Source organism: Nelumbo nucifera, chromosome 5 (genome assembly GCF_055504915.1).
Source record: "Nelumbo nucifera cultivar China Antique chromosome 5, China Antique-T2T, whole genome shotgun sequence".
Lineage (NCBI taxonomy): Eukaryota > Viridiplantae > Streptophyta > Magnoliopsida > Proteales > Nelumbonaceae > Nelumbo > Nelumbo nucifera.
Window position 1 is genome coordinate 10,636,698 of NC_142653.1, and position 27,852 is coordinate 10,664,549.

The following is a 27,852-nucleotide window of genomic DNA, read 5'->3' on the forward strand; positions in this document are numbered from 1 at the left end:
AGCGAACAGGGCCTAATTGTTAAAGCTCCTGTCACAAACTCAATTTCTTTTAACACTTGTGCATCACACAAGCCTGACTAGTTACAACATCCAATGAACTTGCATCACTCTAAAAGACTTTAGCGGTGTTTGGCATCAATGTCATTTTCTAAGAAAACGGTGTCATATAGGTGCCACATCAGAAAAAGCGATGCTTCAGAAAATGGCTTCTTATTTGGTACCGCTTTTTCAGAAAAAACATTGCTTCAGACCATGCCTTGGAAATCGGGAAATATGGTCTAAAGAAACGCCAAATTCAATGTTTTCTCAGAAAACAGCCCGTTGCTACCAGCGGTGTAATGATGTGGCATCATCTTGAATGTTGAATAATATGACCAATGCCGAAAACGATTCTACAGCACTATTACCAAACAAAACCAATGTTGCTTTCCCAAAAAACAACATATGTAGCAAGGCACCGCTTCCAAACAAAAAATAAGAACCGTTTTTATGAGAAAATGGTGGTTTGTAATTGTAAGGAATTCCTCACAATAGTAGAGATTCAACACGTGCATTATCATGGCCAATAGACGCAATGCAGTATTGTGCAACTATTAAAAGATAAAACCTCGGGGTTGCATCCACACTACTAGATCATTTCAGCATTCAAGAAATGTAACGTTCGGCTGGGACATCCATATTGCTTGTACATCTTTAAACTTAAAAGCAAGCCCTATATTATAAACTAAGTCACTGACGGGGTTTCGGAAAAGAAAAACATGGATCGGCAAGTCTGTAAATTAAAAGGAAAAAGATAAGTAGCAAAAGTTCATTCAACGTTATGGAAAAATTTTATTGAAATTGATATGGCCAGGATGATTAAGAAAAAAAACAGTATCCCCATTTTCTTTATACTTATAATTCCATAATACATATATACACAACTCTAACAAACCGACCAGACAGATGTTTGAACATCTTAGTTTCCTTTCGTGCGTCAGACAGTGACAGAAATGTCCTTAAGCTGGATCCACCCATAAGCACATCGGTCCCTTATCTTCTGTACGATTGATGCTGCCAAATCAACTGCAGGGCGGATTTTGGCCAAGTCTTTCTCAAATGACATTCTCACGGTTAGTTCCAACTGCAAAACGTTGATGGCAGAATGAGATGGTGCAAAACTATTTGCTGATTGAAAAAAAAGATGGTGCAAAACCGTTCTTTTCAAATAAGTTTTCAGACAAAATATTCGTTAACCAAAAAAAGGACAAAGAGATCTAGCACAGAATAACCTTGTCAATGCACCGCGTAGTATCCAACACATGACAAAAATAGCTAAGCTGCTTGTATAGATCCACTTCTGTATACTGTTTTAGAAGGTGCATTTTACATCCATGTCAGTAAAAAATGAAATTTGATAACAAGGCATGGGAAAGTAAGCAAGACATCCTTTAGAAACTTGGATATGTGTATGTGGACCTTTCTTAGAAGACGCCCATTGCAACGGGGGTAGTTTGGACAAATAGTTCCTCTCTCAGAATCACCAACCACCCGCAAGTTTAGACTGCGAGTGAAATACTTGCAAGTGTCATCATCACACTGAAAGCAAAATTACCATATCAGAGTCAGTTTTGGAATGCTTAAAACATCATAATTTACATTTTTTTCATTCCCATTTACAATTGAATGTACCACATAATAATCAACTACGTACCATCATTAATCCCTTGTAGTACATTGAGATAAATCCTTCTGCCTGCCTCTTTACCTGTTAGGGAAATGTAGGTCAAATTAACATCCTGGTTGAATAAATGTGTAGTCATTAATATGATCCAGTAGCTACCTGGTTAGCTATTATGACTGGAGATATTTGGCTTCCATCACCCTCATCTGGGCACTTCGGGCAACTCAGTCTTCTCCAAAAACTACTCTTAGTTTTATTTTCTTCTTGTGAGTCAGTTGGCTTTTCACTGCTTGATGTACATATTAAACTAGACACAGCAGGACACTCGAAAGTATCAGAGCATATGGGACATGTTAACCGCAAAGGCTCACATTCATGATATCTGCAGCAATTTCAGTTCATCGGACCCATTAGATTATCTCATATTTGCAATATGGAGAAGTTGGGGCACTTATCCTAATTTGGAAAGCTAGAAAATCTTACCTTTCTTCATCATCCATGACGCATACAAGTGATGATGAAGGGTCCTTTCCAGTAACTTCACTTATTCTACTTTGGAACTATGCGGGAAAGAAAAAACTTAAATGTCAAGAATATATATACATAATAATGCATTCCTAACACTAAGGGTGGGCTGAGTAGGTCCTGCTAACCTTGGATGAGTCAAGACCCAGACAATCAGCTAAACGTGCTGGGCTTGTCCCCTGAATTGAAGCACATAGACGTGATACTACAGGAAGGATCTGCATACAGAAATTGGACCAGCTCATTAAGAAAATAAATAGCCAATATGATATGTTAAATCAGGCAAAGAGCCAATATGGTATAAAGCAAACCTGCTGTGACAAGTAATAGTCAATGTCAATCATCCATTTGTCATTTCCACTTTTCAGTTCATCAGGGTGCCTAGCTCTCTGAGCTATACCTGCAGAAGAATTTGAACCAGCTCCCTGCACAGACAATTTTCTGCTAGTTATCCTAATTAGCATTAAGTAGAACATTCTCAAGGATGTAAGTGCTTGACTGCTTTTACTACCGTAGTAGGTTAAATATTATATAGACTGCAATAAAGAGATACTTCAAGACAGATACTACCTGCTCACAGCAAATAATGTAGGGAACAGCATCTCCAGCAGAGCACCCAATGGAGTAACCACTTTGCTTCAATCTAAGTGCAACCTGGGTAGAGGTTCATAACAAGTGAAAAGCACGAGTAACAAGTGGAAAATCAGATGACTGGCACAAATGACATAAATGAGGCCAAAGCATGACCTACTTGCACATGAGGCTGGTTTTTGGCATCTGGATATGCTTCTGGTGGTTTTGTCAATGTTTTTGTGATGACATATTTCTCAAGTGCAACTTCCCCATTCCTCATCTCCTCCTGTACCTGTTTGGCATGTAAAAAAAAGTTCATTTACTTCTGAAGTTCTGTTAAGATTCTGAACAATCACATACATGTTAATAATTTGCAGAAAGATTCAAGCTCTGTTTCACATTGCCACTTGCAAGTCACAAGCCCCAATGAGAAGATGTTACATTAGGTTGGTAGCCTGCATGTCCTTTTCAAGAAAAATAAAATGAAAAACTACCAACTGCACCAGGTGATTTAGCTCAAGTTATAGGCTCTAAAGGTTTTTATTAGTAACTAATCAGAACTTTATTAGAAATGATGAAGGAAGTTGCAAATTCAGAATGGGCATATAATCCTCCTAGTAGAAAGTAGGAAAAGAAAAACGAGAGCTAGCTTTCATACTACTCAGCCTACTCTCCCCCAATCAGTGTGCAAGAACTCAGTTCAAAGAACCCAGATTTGAACCCCAAGAGTTTAGTCTCCAATACAAGTCCCCCCCCTTCCCTGACCACACCTCATATTAGCTCCTAAAGTGACAAATAGGGAAAAAGGTGTTTGCATCTCCTAAAAGAAAATATCCTTTTTCAAGGCCCTTCAAAATCTCAATCTCATAGCACAAATAGTGCATTGTTTGGATACCGGTTACCAATGCTTTATACAAGATCATCGTTTTACCTTCATGAGAGATCCATGAATAGATTCAACAACATCTTCACATGACCTGCACATTAGACTTGAGCAATGTAATAAAATGAAAAATGCAGAAAGAGACATAACAAAATGGTTTTTCCCTGGATGGTAAATTTGCCAAACCAGCAAAAAAAAAATAAAAGATGATTGCATACCCGCCAGATAATATTTGGCTTAGGCAGAAATCCCCTAATTCCTTTGATAATAAACTCCAGTCACGTCGAACCATGTCAAGACCCTTGCGTTCAATCACCTGCTCAACCAAGGTAATCCAACCATGCATTAAGACAGCATGTTAACAAATTCAAAAGCAGTAAAGGATGCAAAAAATTCCAACTGCAACCTCATATGGCATCCCATCCTTAAATTGCACTTTGACAGCTGCATATTTCTTTTTCTTCAGAAGCAACATTCTCTTGTACAGCCCATCAAGATCAATCTCTAAACACCGATACTTCTTGTTGACCTAAATGTAAAGAGAATCAAAACTCATTCCTTACAATACCTTAAAAAAGTATTAAAATGAACATTCAGATGACATATAGTTTGAGTGCATGCAGGGTTTCAGTCTCAGACTTCACAGGTCAAAACTAAGTTCTTTTTTCATTGAAACCCTGGTATCAGAACTTAGAACTAAGCAAAGTCAAAATTAACCTCATTAGATCATGATAACGATGCAAACCAAAGACTTTGTCTTGGTCATTGAATTCAATTCTGAATGTCAAAAGATAAGATATGGATTACTTTGAATTTTCATCATCATCTTGATCAGCTTGAATTCTAACTATGTTGTATGGAGCAGAGTGTTGGGCAGCCAAGAAACAGCATGTTCAGAAAATGAATGTGGCAGAAATGTGAATGCTAAGATGGATGTGGAAAAAACTAGAAAAGATAGGATTAGGAATGAAGTTATTCGTAGGAACCTAGGAGTAGCTCCAATAGGTGTAAATTAAGAGAGAGTAGACTAAGATAGTTTGGGCATGTGCATAGAAGACCACCAACTGCACCAAATAGAAGAAGTGATTTGTTACACATTTAAGGGGCTAGAAGAGCTCGGGGTAGACCAAAAAGGACATGGGTAGTAGTAAGAAATTATTTAGCACTAATAATTTAACAGTGGATATGGCTTCAAATAGAACGGATCGGCGGGGCAAAACAGGATTCATATAGCTGACCCCATATAGTTGGGATAAGGCATGGATGATGATGATGATCCTGATCAGCTTGAATTATACAGCACAGAGATAGGAGGATGAAATTCTTTTTTTTTTTGGGGGGTAGGAAAGCACTATATGCAGGTTAAATAACAATAAGCAACATAGTTGCAAGCACCAAAAAAACTTACTTCTTGTATGGCTTTTCCTGCAATTGTCTTGGCTTTTGCAATATCATCAAGTCCACTGTAAATCATAATTGAATCTGTGTCTCCATAAATAACCTGCCCAATGCCCAAAAAAAAATCTAAAATGAACTAAATTGAAGAGAGCAATGTCACATCATTTCCTTTCAACCATTTAGGTTGTGTTTGGTATCATTGCTGCTTCTAGAAATATTTGGGGTTTATCAATACAATTTTTTGATAAAATAGGTCACTATTTACATATGCCATTTTTTTAGTATTAAATGCAGGTACCATTGCCACTTCTTCATGAAACGCCTAATTTGATGTTCTTTTATTATAAATGCCAACATCAATCCAAACATTTCTAGTAGAAACAGCAATGATACCAAACACAACCTTAGAATCTCAAGATTATGATATTGAAAAAAGAAGGGGGGAAAAAACCTCTAGGTTCAGATTGTTCTGAACAAGATCAACTGTGCTCTGCAGGATCTCCCTTCCCTGAAGGAAAAAATTACACTGTTTAGCTAGTAGAAAATGTAAGCATTCAAATCTGAGTGAAATGTGCATCTAAGCATGAAATTTTTGCAAATTACATTATCAAAACATAATACATCCTTACTTGTAATGTTATAAGCTCTGCAAGTGGCTTTGCATAAAATCTTGAATTGGAAAACCCCAAGCATCCATACATACTGAATTGCAAGGTAAATCAAGCAAAATTTAGTGCTAAAGCAACAAATAAAAGTTGAACTGAGAATTGAATATTTCAGCACCTAAAATTGAGCATATACCTGTTGGCTGTGAGCTTCAATGCTTGCTGCTGAATGTCAAGCTGTTGAACCATGAGACCTGATGCAGACTTGAGTCGGGACTTAACCATTCTCCTCCTCTCAACCAGGTTTCTCAGCAACTACAGAAAGTGCATGAAGTAATCATTTGCCTCCAATTAGTCAACCAAAACATCTAAAAGGGGAAAAGAAACAATAAAAACCTAAACAGCACAAACAAATATGATGAATGTAATTCCCATCTTTTCATCCTCAAGCATGAACTTAATATCTATAAGTATGAACAGATTCTAATAGTATCTGACATAGTTATTATTTAATGGACCAGCTAGAACTCTGTTGACTGACTACTTGAACCTTCTTAAATGGCTACCAATTCACTGAACTCAAGGACACAACTCTTCTTTTTATGAATCTCAAACAAAATTGCTTAAAGCTTAAAAATTGGAAAGCATGCATAAACCTCCTGTGAGCATTTCTAGGATTACAAATTAAGAATAACTACTTGATAAGTCAATATGTTACTGCACTAGGTAACTAGGTAATTTTTCACTCACGACAAGATACACCTAATATCTTCACCAAGGATTTTGACTAAAACGCATGTATATGAGTATCACTCCAACACCAGAATTAAACAACAAACCATTTTCTAAATAGATCATGTAATTTTCATATTAGATGTTCTCAAGGGTTTAAATATCGGCACAATACGCCTGATACGGGGAGTAACATATCGGTATCAAACATGGGGGATACGGGAAACGCTACAATTAAGCCTGTATCCCCTGAATCGTGCGTATCGGAGTGATACGCATCCGTATCGGCCTGTATCATGTTGTATCAGTTGATACACACCAATACGAGTTGATATGGACCAATACACGCATGATTTGTGTACAAACCAATACAAACGTGATTCATGTTTCAACACTTTCACTTGCACGTCTAATTTAGAAAATTTCAAATGGCGTGATTTGAACCCAAATCAGCCAGCCTGCATAAGACTTAAATGCGTCCCTAAGCCACTAAGCCAACTGTTATCTCATGATGATAAGTGAAATAAAATAACCTTTATTAAATTTTAAAGTTCACATGTAGTCTTAACAAAAAAACATATATTGATTAAAAAATATTACTCAAAATTAATATTTTGTAAACAAATGGAATAAATAATTTCTCAAATCCACATTTATATCAAAAAATGGTTTTTAGTCTCAAAAAATCTATACAATAGAAATATTAATAACAGAATAATTATTTTAGTACTTAATATTTATAAATTTGAACGTGATATGTATCTTAAAATTTTTATAAATTATTAATTAATATTTTAATTTGCATTAAATAAAAACATATTTATTGTTTACAAAAATAAAAATATTGTTTACAAAATACTTAGGAATATAATTAAATTGAATTTGTCAAATCCACTAATCTACTTTTATATCAAAAAATGGTTTTTTATTTCATAAGATTTATAGAAATAAAAATATTAATAATGAAATAATTATTTTAGTAATTAAAAAAAATATGAATTTGCATATGATATGTATCTTAGAAATTTTAATACATTTGATATACTTTAAGTTAAGATTATATATTTTTATAAATTATTAATTGATATTTTAATTACATTTTATAACAACATCTTTTATTGTTTACAAAAATAAAAATATTGTTTACCAAACATTTGAGAATTAGCTTTTAGTTGACTGTTTTCTTAATGTTAAAAACTAAAAATAGAAAATAAAAAATAATTGATATAATAATTCACATATAATAGTTGCATGTGTTTTGTGACTTGAACTTCAATAGAAAATAAATAATAGCTTTGTGCATGTATTAATTTGTAAAAATTTATATAATATATGTTCTAGGACTCTTGATTGATACATCATCAATAAAATTGTATGATTTCTATGCATTCCGCTATATTAATTCTAATATATTTATTCACAAATACCATTAGAATATACATTTCCTATGTATTTATATATTAGTTTTGGCTATTTTGACCAGTTGACCTTAAATATAATGTTATCAATATATTTATGGAATTTATATGTATTTCCTAGTGTATCCATATTTTTTCGCCCGTATCCATGTGTTTCCAAAGTGTATTCGTATCCATATCCAAGTGGTCCGATACAATACCCGATATCGACACTTTAATCCTTGGATGTTCTCCTTAGCCAGCATCATAACCCATCAGATGAAATTAGAATTGGAAGCAATTGAAAACAGGATTCTGTAGATTAATTTGTCTCTACAGAAAGACAACCAACCTAACAGACCCTATAGGAAGGAGGTCTCAAACGCCACAGTAAAATACAAGTATACAACAGTTTATACCATGCATCCTATCATTATCTTTTCCTAATGGTGTATATTACTTAACATGGTTCATAGGTAATAGGTTACCTCAGAGCTATTTTACACTCAAATCAATTCATTCATACTTACTTTTTCCAATAGCTCCAATCAGTAACTTTTCCAATTTAGGCCCCAAAAAATTAGTTTTAAATATGCTTCCTCACTGTAAATGTTCTAATCCCTGGACTCAAAGTCAACACGATCAATTAGCATGCAAGTACAAGCAATCAGACAGGTGGGCTGACCCAGTGAAAAAGATTGACCTGAAAATAGCCAACTGTTCTGGGCAAGCGGTCTATCTAACTGTTTAAGTTTTAAAACATCAGAAATCTTCTAAAAACAATTCATTGTACAAAGGAAAGAAAAACAATCACATCTTCCCTTTTGAAAACAAATGAAGCTAATTGGAATTGTAGCCAAACATGTTTCACATCTTAAGAACCATTTCAGTTGTCAAATGTTGAGCCCCCCAGATCAAGGGGTGCAAGCAAATGGAACATCTAAAAGAGACCAACAAGATAATAAGATGACCAATGCACCATCACAACCCAGAACAGTAATACCCAGGAAGGAAGGCCCCCTATGTAAATTACCCTTTTCTTGATTGTATATGCAAAGGAGTTAGCTAATCAAGGAAGTCATTTGAGAGAGATGTTATTCTGCATGCCAAAGATCTAGCTTCTCTCACAAAATGGCAAAGAGACCATGGTCCAAGTGCCTAAAGACACACTCCAATCGCTACATGTTTGGAACCAATGATGAAATCCCAGGTCATATAAAAGACAAAACTTCTTGACAAAGCCAGGTATCAGGTTGGTGTTTTATGGACATTCAGTTGGATTTCAATGCTATAACCACCCCCCCCCCAAACCCACCCAAAGGGAAAAAAATAAGAACAAAAAAGAAAAGAAGGAAAGCAGCACATAAGCAAGGGAGAAAACATATGCAGATAAGCATGCACACATTTAGGCGGATATGGACTTGCACACTTTGGATTACAGCCCAATTCATTTTGGGTAGCAAGGACCTCCTCCTTGAAGGAAAACCTGACTAGACCAATATTGACCTGTTCAATTTAAGTAGTCACTTCAGGAGATAGAATATGCAAGTTATGAGGTTTTCATTGAAATATAAATGCATGCATATAATACATCTATGTGTGCATAAAAGTTGTGAATTTGAAACTCTAAGTGTTGAGAAGATAGTTGAATCATTCTGGCAAACTAAAGGGACAATACCTCAGGTAAAACTCCAGTTGTTTTACAAGAGGGTAAACGTGGAGCTAATCCATCAGAAGATCTTTCAACTGTTGTAAAGCAGATATTGTATTCCTATAAAACAATTAAGGATCAGTACAAAAACAAAATATAAAATTGATACCAGTTCCTAACTAATATCATCTTTGCCAAAATTGAAAGCCAATTATATCACTACCAATTGTAAGGGAAAAAGCCAAATACATTACAACTGATGCACAAAAGAGAGACCAAATGGAAAATGTCAATAACCTGAATGATGGAAGGGTATAGACTATTGAAATCCAGAAGTAATATATACTTGTCATATAAACCTCTTTTTGGTTCCAAAACCAGTCCACCAGAGTAGGCAGGACCCTTTTTTCCTTTTCCTTGTTCATCATGTCGATGCTCATTCTCAAAATGGGCATCATTGACATTCAAATCATCAATGTCTTCACCCTCGGCACAAGTCATTCTCCGTTTTGTTGACTTCACTTCTTGTCTACGTGAAGATATCTTATCAGGGACAATATATTTCTTTGAGTGGAACTTATGCAACAAGAGGTATTCAACTCTCTGAGCCCTAGCACCCTGAAAATTAAAGTGTTTGATTTTGAACCATAACCACCTTTGTATTGGATCCTCAAATATGTTCAACAGAGAGAGAGAGAGAGAATGGTTACTGAAAATCCACCTGGAGAGTTTTGCCCCAAAGATTACCACTAATATTAGTCAGTTGACGTGTAAGGGGAAGAACACTCAAGTGAAACATCAGTTCCAAAGATAGCCAAGCATCAGTCTCGCAATATTCAACCTGATCCAGAGAAATACACAATTAAGAGCATGATATAGCAATATCTAAAACAGACTCTCCAGCCATATTGGTTTGTCCAAGCTATTAACTTACTAGTACTAAGCTAACATTTCCATTTTAAATACTAACCTACGAGTGCAAAAGAAACAAATCATAATAAACGACAAATGCTCAGTATAAGAACCTACAAGTTCCATGAGGGATTCTGATTTCTGAAACATAGCAGAAACATCATGTGGAGAAACCTCCTTCCTATCTTTATTCAGCTGGGTCTTTGCAAGCTGTGTCAAAGAATAGCTTACCTGGAAAAAATAGATTTAACAACATGTTGAGGCTAAAATTACCTTTCAAACCTTCAGCCTCATGACATAATTAACAAGCTAAGGTAGCATACCTCCTTTAATAGGTCACGGGAGCACAAATAGGTATCACATAAGAGCCGACCTGCAATACAAGACATAACCCCTGGACTTGCTCCAGACCCAAAAGTGGAACTTCCCTTCATAAGCTTAGGCATCACAGAACGCTTGAGGCGGCCAATTTTGGACCACATGCCACTTGCTACTTTGCAAGCCTACATCATTGAATTAAAAGAAGAAAAAAAACATAACAGAAAATTAGCCTCTGTATTTAAGAAGGCCAAGGCACCAGATAGAACAAGAATTTAGGGGCAAATTAGTTTATTCCAATCTGTAGCTTATATACCAGCAGAAGCTAGCAGCGAGGATGTCAATACAATCACGCTTCCTAACAACAAGTTATATCCTGGATATGAAGCTTCTTTATTGGACCACAAAGTGAAAATTTGACCATTTTTGAAATGTGGAAGCAACATCATGCTTCCATTGGATTTGAAATCATATCAAAGCAAGATTGGGCCTCACTTGATGACCACACACCAACAAAAAACAGAGTAACATCAAGCACCTAACAGTAGGGCCTGTCACTTTAGATGCAACTCTGGCAGCAATACATAATTGTTACAATCAAATTGTATGGTAAGAGAACATGCCTTAATTTAGGCATTAGGTTCCAGATACTGGGCCAGTCACATGGCCCACGGACTTAGGAATATATTGGGCAAGTTAGAATAGTTCCATAAAAATATGCTCCAGGACATGATGATGATAATTAGAATCCAAACCTGAGCTCTGTGAAGAAGAACATCAAGGTCAAACCCAGAGATATTATGTCCAACAAGTACATCACCATCCAAACTGTATATTTCAGTGATCAAACGATTTAACAAGGCTCTCTCACTGCAGTTGAAGTTGATGAAAAGAAAAAGTGAACCTAATTAGTAGAACTGAGAATATTGATAAAAATGAGTTGAACTGTGAATAAATATTTTTACCAGTTAGCTAACATGCCATTAGATGAAAAGGGGAATTAAAAAGTTAATGGTAGCATGAATTATCAGGAAAAAGTTAATGGTAGCATGCCTGCTTTCAACTGCCAGAACAGTTGAGCCAGCCTTTGAATTTCTATCAGTAACCTCTCTCATGAAACCCATAGGGAATATGCCACCCTCAAGTTTACGAACAACAGTAAAATGGCTGAGTACCCCAGGTCTTTTCCATTCTGCTGCCAACATTGGAGCATCAATCTGAAAAGGTACAAAATTTTAGTATTAGCATATTCCATACATCCAAAGCAACTTTGGTGCATTTCGTTAGCAAGAAACAGTAAGACCCAAGAAACCTTTTTCTGATAATAAAAGAAAAAAATATTAAAAGAAAAAAAATGAAGATGCAGCAAATTGACAACACGAATCATGTTTTGGCTAAGCACTCCTTAGAAGAGATCAAGATTCTGTTGTGTCCATACTATCTCAAAGCATATCATTTTCTCCTTCCTATATCCTTTAGAGCCTTCAACTTGCACCAGTGTGCAACAACAGTTGAAAAACAACCCACTTGATGTATGGAATTGTTTGAGATTAGATGCAAACCAGAAAATAAACAAACAAGAGAGGAAGAGAAGAGAGAGCTGGCGACAATGAGTGTTAGAGAGTAAGAGGTTCAAACTTAACCTCTCTAACACTCTAAACATCTTATTAATAAGTTAATCTTTGACAAATTACAGAGAGGCCCTTGAGTGGGTAGGAAAATACAAAAACAGAGCATTACAGAGTATGGACCCAGAATAAGGCCCACAACAGAGAGAAACATAACATAGCATGAAATGACAGTCTATGGGCCATTCGGTCCATCTTCTCTACACTCCCCCTCAAGCTAAGCATAGATGTTAATCATGCCCAGCTTGCCAGTGTCACGTTGAAGCCTTGCCTTGGAAATGCCCTTGGTGAGGAAATCTGCCAATTGTCCTTCAGAAGTAATGAATGGAAGACACACTTCACCGGAGGAGACTCTTTCTCGAATAAAGTGTCTATCAACCTCAATATGTTTGGTTCTATCATGTTGTACCGGGTTGTGAGCAATGTTGATGGCAGCCTGATTATCACAGTACAACATCATGGGTTTGTCATGATCAATCCCAAGTTCTTCCATTAAGGACCTTAGCCACAACAATTCCGAGACTCCATGTGCCATGACTCTATATTCTACTTCTGCGGAGGATCGGGCCACAACTGATTGTTTCTTACTCCTCCAAGAGACAACATTACCAGCCACCAGACTGCAATACCCTGAAGTAGATCTTCTATCATCAATATTTCCAACCCAATCAGCATTAGTATAGGCTTCAAGTTTCAGATGACCATGTTTGGCAAATAGAATTCATTTTCCTGGAGAGCCTTTTAGATAGCACAAAATCCGTTCTACTACTGCCATATGGGTATCTCTAGGAGCATGCATGAACTGGCTAATGCAACTGACAGCATACGCAATATCTGGCCTAGTATGCACAGGCACAGAAGCTTCCCAAGAAGTCTCTGAAAGACCCCTTTGTCTTCCAACAAAGTTCCATCCGAAGCTGAAAGTTTGTGACTCATATCAATAGGAGTTGCAGCTGGTCTTGCACCCAATTTTCCAGTTTCAGACAACAAATCAAGGACATATTTCCTCTGGGAAATAAGAATCCCATCCCTGGATCTGGCAACTTCTATGCCAAGGAAGTATCTCAACTCCCCTAGATCCTTAATCTCAAATTCTATACGGAGGAAAGACTTAAGGGCCAAAATGCCTGAGGCATCATCACCAGTCACTATAATGTCATCAACATACACAATGAGATACACTGCTAGAGATCAACTTTTCTTCACAAAAAGAGTATGATCTGACTGTGTCTGAACATAGCCGAATTTAACAAGTGCAGCTCTAAATCTCTCAAACTAGGCTCTAGGAGATTGTTTGAGGCCAAAAGAGATTTCTTCAGTTTACATACCCTCCCTTGCATATCTTTCCCATACATTCCTGGAGGAAGACACATGTAGACCTCCTCATGTAAGTCACCATTCAGAAATGCATTCTTTACATCTAACTGATAGAGAGGCCAATCAAAGTGAGCTGCCAGAGATAAAAGAACCCTCACAGATGTCATCTTAGCAACAGGGGCAAAAGTCTCCAGATAGTCAATCCCATATGTTTGTGTGTAGCCTTTTGCAACAAGTCTGGCCTTGTATCTCTCAATAGTCCCATCTGCCCTGTATTTAATGGTAAAAACCCACTTGCACCCAACTGGATCCTTCCCTTCAGGCAAATCCACCACCTCCTAAGTACCATTTTCATGTAGAGCATCAATTTCAATCTGCATGGCATCTCTCCATTCTGGAATCCCAATAGCTTCTGATACAGACCTAGGAATGGGGTTAGAAGCAACTGAAGAGAGGTAGGCACAGTATGAGGGGGTAAGTAGGTCATAAGAAAGGTGTTTGGAAATGCAGTGTGCAGTACACTTCCGCTTTCCTTTCCTAACAGCAATGGGGACATCAAGATCTGGGAAGGATGATTCCAAGAGAGCTGAAGCAGTACTTGTTATCTCATCTGTGATTGGGAGTGTATGAGCCTCATCTGTTGTAAAGGAAACCACTTGCTCATTCCTAGATCTCTGCCTTTGATACACTTTGGGATTATGGGTAGGACGAGGAAGTAAAGAAATAGGAGCACTAGGACAAGAGGAATGAAGTGGTTGATCCTCCTTTGATTCATTTGGTGAGGATACAGGTTTGTCAAGAGACTCAACTGGGACAAGAAGGGGAAGAGCAAAAACTTGTGACAAACTCTCCCCCTATTGACAATGTCCTTCCTGAGAGGAACCATAAAAAGGAGAAAGTTCATCAAAGGTAATATCCATAGAGACATGTTGGGTGCCAGTCTTTGGATCAAAACAACAATAACCCTTTTATGTGGGGGAGTAACCGAGAAATATGCATTTGTGGGCTTTTGGTTCAAACTTGTGTCTCTGCACACTTGGAATGTGAACATAACAGGTACAGCCAAACACACGAAGAGGAATTGGGAAGAGATCCGTGTTTGAATGAAGAAGACTGAAGGGGGATTTAAACCCTAAAACCCTGGATGGCATACGGTTTATGAGATAGGTACGGTTTATGAGATAGGTAGCAGTAAGTACAGCATCACCCCAAAATCTTGTGGGAACATGTGAGGCAAATAAAAGGCTCCTTGCAACTTCAACAATATGTCTATTTTTCCTCTCAGCAACTCCATTTTGTTCAAGGGTTCTAACACAGGAGCTTTGGTGAATAACCCCCATGTCAGAGAGATACAAGGATAAACTCTTCTCAAAATACTCTTTTGCATTGTCAGATCTGAAAACCTTAATTCTGGTATCAAATTGAGTTAAAACAAACTCATGAAATTGCCTCACAAGTCTCGGGACTTCATCTCGGGATTTCATTAAGTATATCCAAGCGAATCTAGAAAAGTCATCAATAAACAGGATAAAATATCTGTAACCCCCCATAGAGGATAAGTGGTAAGGCCCCCACACATCAGAGTGTACAATATGAAAAGGAAAAGATCTTTTATTGCTCACAGGGTAATTTTTTCTACAATGCTTTGACAACTGACATGACTCACAATTGAGACTGAACACACTGACTCCCTTAAACAGTTTGGGAAGCAAATGACTTAAAGCAGAAAAAGGTAAATGACCCAATCGACAATGACTCGACATAATTTGACTGACAGACTTTGAAGAAGTAGAACCAAAAGCAACATTCTTGGGATGATCAAAGCATTGGCCAGGGGTGTCGAGCAAGTATATTCCATTCGCTTCATGGCCACTCCCAATCACCTTCTGAGACTTCAGATCCTGAAACACACAATGAGAAGGGAAAAAAGTTACACAACAATTCAATGACTTGGTCAAGCTACTTATAGATAACAAGTTGGTATTTAACTTAGGTACATGAAGAGTGGAAGATAAGAGTAAAGAGTCTGTAGGCTTGACAGTTCCCTTGCCAGAAATAAGGGCAAGAGAACCATTAGCTAAGGTGATTTTGTCACGACCAGGAACCAAATCATATGACACAAACAAAGTGGAAAGGTTGGTCATGTGATCAGAAACACCCGAGGCAATGATCCAAGGGGTCTTGGGATTACCTGAGGTGGATGCATGGTTAGCAGAAGCCCTTATACCTGAGTGAGCAAATGCGGTGGCGGCTGGACTTCCAGAAGGGTTGAATGATGAAGTTACACCTTTAAGCTGGCTGATCATCTTTCCAAACTTCTCATATTCAGCTTTCATGGCTGCCAATTGTACACTGGCAGACTCAACCTCTGTATCTGTACTTGTGGCTACATGTGCACTTCCTGTCTTTCTACTATCATTTTTCTTCTGGAATCGGATAGAGACAAGACTGGGATGTAATTTCCAGCACTTGTCCTTGGTGTGTTTCGGCTTCTTACAATATTCACACACCACCTCCTTTCCTGTGCCACTGGGAGCTCCTGTAACCCCTTTGGGTTTAATTCCCATATTTGCAAAATGATCATTGGTACTGACTCCTTGAACCTGCACTTACCTCCTACTCTCTTCACTGCTGACCAAAGCATATGCTTGAGACAGTGAAACATCTTCCTTGGACAAGATGTTTTGCTTTGTAATATCATATTCAGAATTCAGCCCTGTCAAGAACTCAAAGACCCTATTCTTTTCAACCAATTTCATGTATGTTTCAGCATCCTTAGGGGTATCCCATGTCACAGCCTCTATCAAATCAATCTCTTGCCATAGAGATTTTAGGGCTGAGAAGTATGCTGCAAGTGACTTCCCCCCTTGTCTTAGATTCTTCACATCACTTCTCAGTTTGTAAGCTCTGGCAACATTCAACTTCTGGGAGTAAGTTTCTACAACACTATCCCAGATTTCTTTAGCCGAGTTCATCCACAGATAATGCTGACTAATCTGTGGTTGCATTGAGTTCACAAGCCACCCAATCACTGTGTAGTTTTCTTGCACTCATCTCTCATAAGATGGATCATCCTCTGGAGGAGCTTTCTTGCTCCCAAAAATAAAAACCCATTTTCCTTTGCTACAAATATGGATTTTCACTGATTATGACCAAGCCAAGTAGTTGGTCCCATCAAGCTTAACTGTAGTTACAGCCAGCATAGAATCGGTTGGGGTTCCCAAAATCTGTCCATATTCAGCAACATTCTTGTTTTCAAGGCTTGAGAAATCCATCATGTAAAGGCTCCAATTAGGATTTTCAATAGGTTTCCCAAAGTACTGGGGTCTTGATGAGTTTAGTTTGAGCTGAGTAGGCAACAACAACTAGCTCACAGAATCAGTTCAATCTTGATAACTATGACAGTCCAGTTCGGTGGTAGTTCTTTCTATACTGTTTCAGCCTTCAAAGGACACCCAGCAAACCTCCAATCACAAGGTATTTCAGGTTCCCAACAACCGTTGTCCCAAAGAGAAGAAAAAAAAAGGCCACAGTCCTTAAGAGACCTTTTGTCGAACACTCAGTGTGCAGTAGTTAACAGCCTACTGTTAACTAGAAGAAACCACTTCAAAGTGTTCAGTATAGGTCCAAGAAGAGGTTGGGATGAAGATGAGACTAGTACCACTTAGTTTAGATCAGTTTCAACAGCTTGGCAGTCCAATAATCAGTCGAATAGCACTTCCAAAACAACCCAGAAATTTCTGAGTAGAATCAGTCCAACAACAGTGGGCCGAATGGAGGTGGGCTTTGAATGCTTTAACAGTCCTCCCAAACAACAAAAAATAACCCAGCAAAGGACTGAGAAAAGACTTACAGTAAGAGAGTCTCTGGTTTGAACTATAAACCAGGCCGAACACTTGTTCTCTGAGATAACTTTGAAATTCTTTTTCTCTGATTTCAAATCAGGCCAAACAACTTGCTCTCTGATTCTTCCTGGTCACCGAACCCTTCTCCAAGTGTATAGAAACTTGGGCACCCTCCAATGACCTCCAAGAACCAAGCAGATGACTGTAAACTTTCAGCCCTAGAACCTCCTCATGTAGTTGGCTGAACTAGAACCACATGAGGGACACGCCAAGCAATGGCCCGCTCTGATACCAAGTTGAAAAACAGCCCACTTGATGTATGGAACTGTTTGAGATTAGATGCAAACCAGAAAATAAACAAACAAGAGAGGAAGAGAAGAGAGAGCTGGTGGCAATGAGTGTTAGAGAGTAAGAGGTTCGAACTTAACCTCTCTAACACTCTAAACATCTTATTAATAAGTTAATCTTTGACAAATTATAGAGAGGCCCTTGAGTGGGCAGGAAAATACAAAAACAGAACATTACAGAGTATGGGCCCAGAATAAGGCCCACAACAGAGAGAAACATAACATAACATGAAATGACAGTCTATGGGCCATTCGGCCCATCTTCTCTACAACAACCAATACCAACTACGAAAATTATCTTGTGTTTGTGTACAGCGACACACACAAACACAAACGTGAAGTTATATACTGATCAGCCACCAATATTGAACCGTGGAACATTATCTTGCACTATTATCATATTTGCATGTTTACCTTACTTCCAAACATTATAACTGCACCCATGCCCATTTTACAGTATGATCTTCAATTTAACCAAACCTCATTGGAGTTTAATCACACAAGCTAAACCTCGAGTTCAGTGTGGGTCCATGACCTATTCCACAAAGTAATTGTGTGGCCATCTCATTCCATTTCTTTTTGTTGCTTTTTGTAGAAGGAATACCATTTTTATTGGTATCTTGTAAAAGGAAATAACATGACCATGATTCTCATGCAACATTGGAAGCGGTCACCATCATTTCACATTCATTAGAAAATTTTCAAAGGAATTTCTTAAGTAAAAATCAGTAAATTGATTGCCACTGCAAAGTAATTTAGAATTCCAGGATCTCCAAGCTATGTACAAATCATTAATCTGAGATAGGTGCATATACCATGATCAAAAGCAACCAACACTGCAAACAAGAAAATAATATTCTAAAAGCAGAATCATCTACTACGAACCTTGGTCTTGCGACAACATATGACTGAGGCAGAAACGATCTCATTTACATTTTGGTTTTCATTGATAATTGTTTTCAGATTTAATGCCAAAACAATTACTGGAGGAATCTCCAGCTTGATATTTGAAGAAGTTGAGATCCGTATCTCCTTTGGGCAATCAACAGTAACTTCAAACTTACACCAGCTTACCTATCCAAAATTAAAATTAGCTCTTGTTATCAAAAATATGCATGAAAACATCATCATGATAATGGTAAGAGAAGAATGAGAATTTAATAACTTACCCGCTGAGTGGACAGACAGTTGGAAAACCTTGAAATTGATAACCAAGAAGGTCCCATTATTTTCCTTTTGACTAGAAAAAGCTCCAGAGCACTGCATATGAGGAGGTTATTCAGTTTCACTTTTTCTATTTCTTAACCCTCAAAATTGAGCATGTTGCAAGAACTCCAATCAATTGGTGATCCAGATGAATGTAGAAACCTTACAAGCCAGATAGGGTAAATTGATTATAAGATAATCTGCAAAGCTTTGATTTAGGGTAAATTGAAACCAAAACAACTGTTTGAAACCTTACAAGGTTATCCACTGATAGCATAAGAGAATAGATTTTTGAAGCTGACTTGTAAAAGCATGGCAGTTTCAAATTGCTTTCCTGTTTATATCAATTTAAAGGAGATTTGACTTTGAATGTCACTAGGCATGGTAAAAACAAGATATTTGATGCAAATGCAAACACAGATAAGCCAGCAGAAGAACTCGTGAATGCACCATATCCATATCCAGTTATTGGTGTCCCCTATTTAGGGGACATGAATGGGTTAGGAGTAGGACCCAAAGCAGTTCACATCAGCATGGACAATATCAGGTCTAAATCCAGTTCGCCTCAGCCTTAGTTATTTGGATCCATACCTGGCTTATTTCAATCATGTGAATCAGATCAATAAGAGGTTTCAAAGGGTCTTGCATCTATAGCAGAATCCATATCCAAATTACATGGTGATCAGATTATCAGACTCATATCCAATCCTCATAGGAAATGGTTATTGTTAGGTAATCCAAACCAAGTATATTTGGCCTTGGAGCACAGCAGACCTTGGATCAGATGTGCTCCCAAACAAGCTCCACTTAACCAGCGTTCAATCTCTAAATCAACTATTTGAACCTAGTGCAGAAAACACAGAGAATAGCAAAAGGCAAATTGCCAATACATTTTCATCATATCAACCTATGGGGTACTTTGCAAATCCATGTTTGGATTCCCATCCACCCTAGGTGCATATGTATACAAAATTACCTTTCTGACTTCATAAACAAACAAGGACTGGACAAATTTTTGGAATGTTGAGGATCTTTTTTTTATCAGCAACACAGAAAAAACTCATTAATTAGAAAATCAAGTACAACAAGAAGTTGTGGGACAATCATTCCACTTTGTCCACTAAATACATCACAGCCCCAAACAAACCCAAAAACAATCCCTTTAATTACAACACAGCCCAAAAGGTAACCCAACAGAAACGTCCTACTAACTAGAATATAGCCCAAAACATAGATTTGGAATGTTGAGGATCTTACAGGTTTCTGACTTCTTTTTATTTATTATTTGTTTAGTTAGTAATGGGAACCACAACCCATTATTTGGAAGTTGTTAGAATAGTGTTTTTTTATGTTTCTTTTAAGTTATTTGCATTAGCCACCCTATTAAGGGCATATCTGTCATTGTACATACTTTTTATTCAATTTATAAATATTTAATGGACGAGTTTCGCCAGATAAGATTGCCTTCTCTTCCTTTCTCCATTCTTCCTCTTCTTCTTCTCTCCTCTCACAAAAATCTTCTTCTCTTTCACTTCTTTCTACAGTTTTTTTTTCAGTAGATTTCTACTTGGAAGGCATACTGAAGCAAGAAGATTTTAACATGCCTAAGCCAGCTTAATCAACTTTTAAAATGTCCCTAATTTCCCTAATATTTCCACGACATATTTCCATTTCCATAATTAGCAACACGAAATTTTACCGGAACCGACATTTCCCCAATGAACACTACCAGCACTATGTAGAGATAGTTTCCACAACATATTTCCATTTCCACTTCCATGGGTAGTGACATGAAATTTTATTGGAATCAACATATTCCCCAATGAACATTACCAGTACTTTGTGGAGTCCAAGAGTATTATAATAAGTTGGTGACAATATTCCAGATATGTGAAGGAACAATGTTAGTTTACGCCTAACTTACATGATAAGCACCTTGAGCTAGCTTAATATTCATTTCAAACATGAAGTTAAATATTAATTTTTTTTTTGTTTGTGTAATAGGTTATATGGTTGATCTATTACAATCATTTACATTTTCTATGAGTTTAAATTTTGCTTTAACACATTCTATTAAACTCTGAATCTTAAGGTTTACAGGGCAACTTCAGAATGTATTCTTTTGTCCATAACCTTAGTTTCTTAGCTTTGTTTAATGATTTAGAACAAGATAGTGATTTAAAAAGGTGTGTCCATGCTTCTTTTATCATTTCATAAAATATCATTCTATGTTTTGCATATTTTACACTGTTTCCACCATATCTATGATTTTTACAATATTTCCATATGATATTTCCAACATTTCCGACATGTTTCTTATATTTGGATGACCGACATTTCCACCGACATCGACATTTTAAACCTTGCTCTTTACAAGATTCACACATCCACTCCAAATAGGCAGGATAAGATTTGGTCGAGAGTGTATATTAGTGTCTAATTGTTTATGCCAGTATAAGTTGATATATACAAAATATAGCATTTCAAAACAAAAGAATATGTCCATAAAATGTCAAACTTCCCACACAGGGAAGCCAAATGTAGTTGGTCCTACCTGCAGTGTGTTCCAAGAAGGGCAGAGAAGTTTTCTCCTTTGAGATCTGATGGAAGAGGTGGATCCTGCATTATTGAAATGCAAAAGCAATGACCTAGAGGAAGGAATAATATAAACAATATTCTGTGAAATTTTAAATAATATAAGCATGAGAGCTCCACAGGCTTAACAAGAAGACTTGATTCAATGAATACTTATCAATTGTAGAACAGTAATTATAGGAAAACCTCTCAATTGAATTTAAGAGAAGTAGAAAATAGCTTACTAGGTTCATCTTTGTCAATGCTTCTACAATTTAAGATACCTTAAATGGGTAATTGATCTTAAGAACATATTGCTCCCCAGCAGGTATATCAGATCGCTCAAAGGCGTAGCTCCTCTACAACAAGTAATATGCAACACAAACAATTATACAAGGAAAATATATAATAGAAAAATTATTAATGATGCAAAAATACAAAATGTATAACAAGAGCACTTGCTGTAGCATTTGAGTTATCAACCTTAGCCGGTGCCATGGTAAAACTTGACACATTGAGATCTAACAATTTCTTTGCTATTTCATTCTTCAACCCTGACGCCATCTCCTACCAAAAACAAAAACTGGAATGCCTCAAAATATAAAACTTTACAGAGGATTCTTAGTTATCCACATGTGAAGTATGTAGAAGCACCTGCAGCTTTGTTCGGAAAATTGTGGATGAAATCCGGGACTCCATAGCATCTTTCTCAAGCCCCAATATTGCATCATTTTGGAACACAGAAATGTTTGGAATTGCATAAACACATCTCTGCATATTCTTCACAACCACACAGCAACTCTGATATGTATTTCCTGTTTTAACCTTAACACATTCGGATAGCAGCTGTCAGAAAGGTTGTTTGCCATTTAAAATTGCTCCAGAAAGCACAGTGAATAAATGAAACATAAAAAAGCCAAGCCAGATACATCTACATTGGATAACATGCCAAACCGGTAAAGTGTTTGGAAAAATGTATGCCTAGTTAGTAAAAACGCCAATGACAACTGTCAGCTACTGGCCACTAACCTGTCACCTGACTCTAGAAAGAATGAGAAGGAAAAAAACCATATACCTTTTTTTTTTGAAAAAGGATTAGGTAAAATTTTATTCTAATGGCCAAAAGTGGCAGATTACAACCAAGGCCCCTAAGACAAGGAGCCGAAAACTCACTTTAACAACTACAATACATCATAACTCAAGAAAAATCCTAGATCTCAGCTGAGAACAGAGGACTGAAGCCTGAATGTCCTTCGCCGCCGCCATCCAGGAAACTATCTTGCCAAATGCAAAGGCAATCAAGCAATCTATGCTAGAGGCCTTATTTTGAAAGATCCTTCTGTTTCTTTCCGTCCAGACTGTGCATAAGATGGCTGCAGGCAGGACACTCCAAATGCACTTCGCCAATTTTGAACCACCCTTCAGCTCCCAACTCCATATCATGTCCAGAACTGAATAAGGCATACACCATAGCAGCCCAACCCCCAATAAAAAGTGATTCCATATTGCAGCTGTAACCAAACAATGAATGAATAGGTGCCTGCCATACTCCTCCATATCTCCATAAAGAACACACAGCTGGTCCTGAATCTGAACACCCCTTCTAACCAGGGAGTCTTTCGTAAGGCATCTACTGAGAGATGCAACCCAAACCAAAGCATTCACTTTTGAAAGCACAGAAGGGTTCCAAACCTTCTCCGCTGGAATTTTTGGATGCACAGCTTCATTCAGAACCCCCACAAAAGAGCTAACCAAGAAACTACCATCCACACTAAACTTCTAGTTCCAAGAGTCCTCAGAAGACAAGTCAATGGACCGCCTGTAAAGCAACCCCAAGAGATCAGCAACTTTCCCAATTTCCCAGTCCTGAAATGACCTTCTAAAGGAAGGGCTCCAAATAATAGTGCCCCCACTCACTTCAAATTGACTAGCCACCGATCCATTCTGATTTTCCGCGATCTGAAACAGCTGAGGGAATACTTCAGCCAGAGGTGTATTTTCACACCAAGTATCCTTCCAGAAACGCAACCTATTCCCATTCCCCACTTTTGGAATTAGACCACTACTCATCCAAGGGAGAACTTCCATGACTTTTTTCCACAGGGAGCAACCTAAAGAAATCAATGGTTACCCAGTCCCCACTGTCAGTATCATATTTTGCTGCAATTAATTTTCTCCACCATCTGTCTTTTTCTTTCTCAAATCTCCAAATCCATTTTCCCAAGAGAGCTTTATTAAACAACTTAAGCTTCCTGATTCCCAACCCCCCTTTCTCCTTAGGGAGGTAGGGGATCATATACCATCAATTTTAAAAGTTTGCTCTCAAAGCCGTCACCTCTTGTTTGGAACAGCTGATAGCGTGTTTGCTTTAAGTGGAAGCCAATCTTGATGGCATAAACATGGAAGTTTTCTGTTTTCCCAGTGAAAAAGCAGGATTGTGGCCAAGGAAGGACAAGATTTGGAGTAAGGCTGTTTTAGTGCATTATGGACGAAACAAGAATGCAAAGGACCCTAGAGAATAGATACTATCCCTATTTTCTATGCTTCATGTAAGTACTTTTTTTTTTCATAACCCAACCTGTTTGTTTTCTTAATTTTTGAAGCACTATTAATTCTTCCTAACCTCTTTTTTTTTTTTTTTTTGTGTGTGTGTGTAGGCTTAAGCTAATCTCTGAATAAGCAAGCTGAGGGCCTTGTGATCTGTTTCCATCTTGATATCAGTCCTTTCTAACCTAAATACTTCCCTCCACTTCTTACTTTTACTCCTTTGAAGTTTCAACTCATTTGATCACAGCAACCTAATGTTGCAATTTCAGCCTTAAAAGTTCTAGCTTAAACCTAGCAAAAAGCCCCAAGGGGTGTAAAAAAATCATTTTAATTAGTGCAGCTTCCAATCAAATTATTCAAAACTTTATAGTACTTTCAGTTGTAAGCTTCTTATTCATAAACTCTTCCAACCTTCCTGATAGCAAGTGGGGTGTTTGAACACAGATTGGTATATTAGATGCCTTTCATGATTATTTGAAAACTCTAGAAGGAGGTAATGCTAAATTTTCATGATTATTTTAAAAGTGGCCAAGTACCTTCCCGAAGAGATAGACAGTCCCCAAATTGGCGCCATAAAACTCCTCGTAGGCATCAATGATGTAGAAAAGCAGCGATCCATCTGAATCCAACGTAAGATCTGATTTATCCTCGCAAGCAGGACTGGAATCCAAACCTCCTTCAGAAGCAGAATTCCCATTTTCTCCGTTCCGTATAGCCTTCCATCCGGCAGTGGCGCTTAATGCTGGGTCTTTATCTACTTTAATCTTGGCATTAAGAGAGAATACTTCTGTACTCTTCATTGGGTCTACATTCACTTCACTCATGTTTGGTGGCGCCTCCACAACCACGTTTTCTCTCGGTGAAGAATTTTGGAATTGTGGAAATGAATCCGAACCCACCTCACAATGAAAACTTCTCTCACCTTCTGATTCACTAGGTGTCGCCATTCCTGGAACCAAGTTAAGATTTTCTTGGAACCGCGCCTCAGAATCACCATTTGCAACCTCAGCTACTTCACACTTGGCAACCAAGCCAGTACCAACAATAGGTTGATTCTCTCTCTTAATTGGATCAATGGGCGCAGAACTTCTTACACCCGACAGAATTCCCGCTTGTCCCCTTCGCCGCCTCTCTCTATCAGCTTCATCGGGGGCGAACTCGGCAATGACATCATCAACGATACTATCAGAGGACAAACCTTTCGACTTGTCCTCCCTACTCTTTTTGAAAACCGAAGAAGTGAACATTGAAGAGATACGCTGCTTCCCCATAAGAGCTGCGGCAGCAGAGAGGGCTGAAGGCTTCTTGGGGGCTGGATCCTTCTTCTCCGTCTTTTTCTTCTTGCGTCTTTCATGTTCGCCTTCGGATTCATCGGACGAGGGAGGAAAGCAATCTTGGGACCAATCCTCTTCCTCGCCTTCGTCGCCGTATCCGAGGCCGTCATCGTCTACGATGAATCCACGAGCTTCTTCTCGTCGTTTGGCAACGAGGGCGGCGTAGTCTTCTTCGGCAACAGTGTCGTAGATCGGATCTTCTATCTTTACCTGAAATCCACCTTCAGAACGCCGCCCACCGCTACGGAGAGCTTTCAGGCGCTCAAGAGCTCCGGCACGAACCGAGGCATCCGCTCCTTTGCCTCTTTTCCGACTACCTCTAACAAGCGACTCCTCTTCCATCCCTCTCTCTCTCTCTCTCTGACTCTCGATCGACAGAGTGGTGTAGGTTTGTGATGTTGCTGCAGATGGTGGGAAAACACTCGTTTTCGCGCCAAAATGACATTCCTTTCCGGCCAACGGTTCAACCAAACGATTCCAGTTGGACCGTAAGACTACTGGACCAAAATGTCATCCCGGTTCGACCAAATATGCAAACCGTCAGTGTCAGCTTGTCAGCAGCCATCCCTTGTCTTAAAGAGAATCATCAGACCGTTCATCAATTCGCAGCAAAGTGGGTTAATGGGTTTTTACGTTTTAACGGTTGGATCATCCTTTCAACCTAACGACATGTGACGCCAAAATCGAGTTTGCCAATGATCGGGTCTCACTTGTAGATGATATATCATATCCGATTCGATAAGCCGACCCATCCAAATCCAATAGGAATCCGTCGGGTTTTTAAGATTATTATTCAAATTCGAATTAGGATATCTTATATAACTGATATTTTATTTAAATCCAATCCAATTTTTTTCAGGTAAAAACCCATACGCTCATTAATTAATTCAAACTTGATGAAACGTCAATTCGATTTGAATTATAATAAAAAATACTCCATGATATAATATTATAATATATAATGTATAATTATGTAAATAATATATAATATATAATAATGCAAATAAGTGTGAATGCAAATATGTAGAGTGTAAAATGGTTCATATAAATTATAAATTTAGGTTAGTTTTGCAATGATAAATTTGTCTTCTTACCAAACACTTTTTAGTTGTAATGGATGCAACTTGCAAGCATGAATTCTAATAAAATATATGCTTTTTTTATCAAAAGCCCATTTAAATGCAATTTTACTTATTTTTTATTGATGTATTTTTACATCTTATTATCAATGTAAATATGCATTGATATGTCATTTGACAATGTATAAATGTAATGTTGCCAAACACACACAAAAGTGAAATAGAATACAAATTTACCCTGAACCGGAATTTACATTCCATTTGCATTGTTTCCAAATGCAGCTTTAATATTTCAAAATTAACAAAACAATTTGGGTCGTTTACCCAAACTAACCAATTTTAGAAGGGGTGCAAAATTCCATCTAGAAGCTCGTGGAATTGACACATAACATTGCAATATCTCCTTTTTTTGCCCCGTTAAATTAAATTAGGAAGAAAACCATTAACTTAAGTTGCGTTTGTTTGGGGTGGAAAATCAAACCGGGGTAAACTTTACACCCCAGTTCGATTTTACGTACGTTTGATAAACACGTAAATTTACACCGAAAATCGGTGTAAAACTCCACTTCCATTTCTATTTACAGTTTTACACCAATATTCGGGGTAAATTATACATCGAAATTATTAATGTAAAACTCGTCGGTTCTATCATCGACGTAAACTCCTCTCACTCTACCCTGGCTGTCTCGCATGTCTCTCTGCTCGTTCTTCGTTTACTCCGTTAGCTCTCTCGCTGGTGCCGCTGCTTCTCAGCCGAACATCCGGTAATCTCTCTCCCCCTCCCTCTCTCTCCCCCTCTCAGTTCTCCCCCTCACTCACACACACTCTCTCTCACCCCCTCTCGGATCTCTCTCTCTCTCTCTCATTGATCTGCTTTCTTTATTGCAGATCCCAGCCACAAGGCTCAAGAAGGAGGCCGGGTTGCACCTAAGGTTCCGATAGTTCATCATTAACATTGCACAGGTTCGCTTTGATTTCCTCATATGTTCTTCTTCTTTTTTTCATTGTGCTTGTTTGATCGCACTATATTCGAATGTTGCTTCTTGTTTTGTGTCAGCTTCTACGCAGTTGGGTTTGATTTCATTATCAATTTCTTTTCGTGAGATTGTGTAATTTTATATGGACTACTCAAGGGTTTCTGTGAATGCCTACATTCTAAAGGAATTCTCCTTGTTTTCAATATGCATTTCCCTGTATAATTCGATGGACGTATTTGATAGAGCTTGTAGCCCTATGAATCATCCGCCATAACCTCCTTCCTCTTCTATTGAATGCTTTGGATGGCCAAGCTGCAACCAGAAAAGACAAATCACATGGC

The 27,852-nt window shown here is 37.8% G+C and overlaps 2 protein-coding genes across 2 annotated transcripts in view; one reads left to right on the plus strand and one right to left on the minus strand.

The window, feature by feature from the left end:
* LOC104606581 (nicotinate phosphoribosyltransferase 1-like) overlaps positions 1 to 24,067 on the plus strand; it is a 94,226-nt gene extending 70,159 nt beyond the window's left edge. Inside the window, exon 14 of the mRNA XM_088887467.1 lies at positions 23,997 to 24,067. Coding sequence (XP_088743593.1) covers positions 23,997 to 24,052 — 56 coding nt within the window. The 3' untranslated portion in view covers positions 24,053 to 24,067. The remainder of the gene's footprint in view (positions 1 to 23,996) is intronic.
* ICU2 (DNA-directed DNA polymerase) lies at positions 795 to 25,855 on the minus strand. The gene is made up of 31 exons (XM_010271850.3): positions 24,658 to 25,855; positions 22,229 to 22,399; positions 22,058 to 22,141; positions 21,859 to 21,933; positions 21,555 to 21,619; positions 18,964 to 19,054; positions 18,680 to 18,868; positions 11,711 to 11,874; positions 11,413 to 11,527; positions 10,663 to 10,842; positions 10,457 to 10,570; positions 10,149 to 10,268; positions 9,725 to 10,045; positions 9,455 to 9,547; positions 5,844 to 5,962; positions 5,672 to 5,744; positions 5,494 to 5,550; positions 5,053 to 5,145; positions 4,051 to 4,173; positions 3,863 to 3,960; positions 3,693 to 3,738; positions 2,940 to 3,053; positions 2,759 to 2,842; positions 2,500 to 2,613; positions 2,317 to 2,406; positions 2,147 to 2,223; positions 1,823 to 2,045; positions 1,694 to 1,747; positions 1,459 to 1,578; positions 1,272 to 1,346; positions 795 to 1,123 (listed from the first exon to the last, which is right to left on the minus strand). Exons 1-31 carry the CDS (start codon positions 25,795 to 25,797, stop codon positions 977 to 979), a joined length of 4,629 nt encoding a protein of 1,542 aa, XP_010270152.1. The 5' UTR covers positions 25,798 to 25,855; the 3' UTR covers positions 795 to 976.
* Positions 25,856 to 27,852: the final 1,997 nt, after the last annotated feature.

Bases quoted from the DNA above. Each gene is read 5' to 3' on its own strand.
- ICU2 (XM_010271850.3), bottom strand. From the start codon at position 25,797: ATGGAAGAGGAGTCGCTTGTTAGAGGTAGTCGGAAAAGAGGCAAAGGA. The intron at 10,046-10,148 runs GTGGATTTTCAG...TTTAATTTTCAG, and splicing joins TTTGGGGCAAAACTCTCCAG to GGTGCTAGGGCTCAGAGAGT. The intron at 1,347-1,458 runs GTCCACATACAC...CTTCTAAAACAG, and splicing joins ATGGGCGTCTTCTAAGAAAG to TATACAGAAGTGGATCTATA.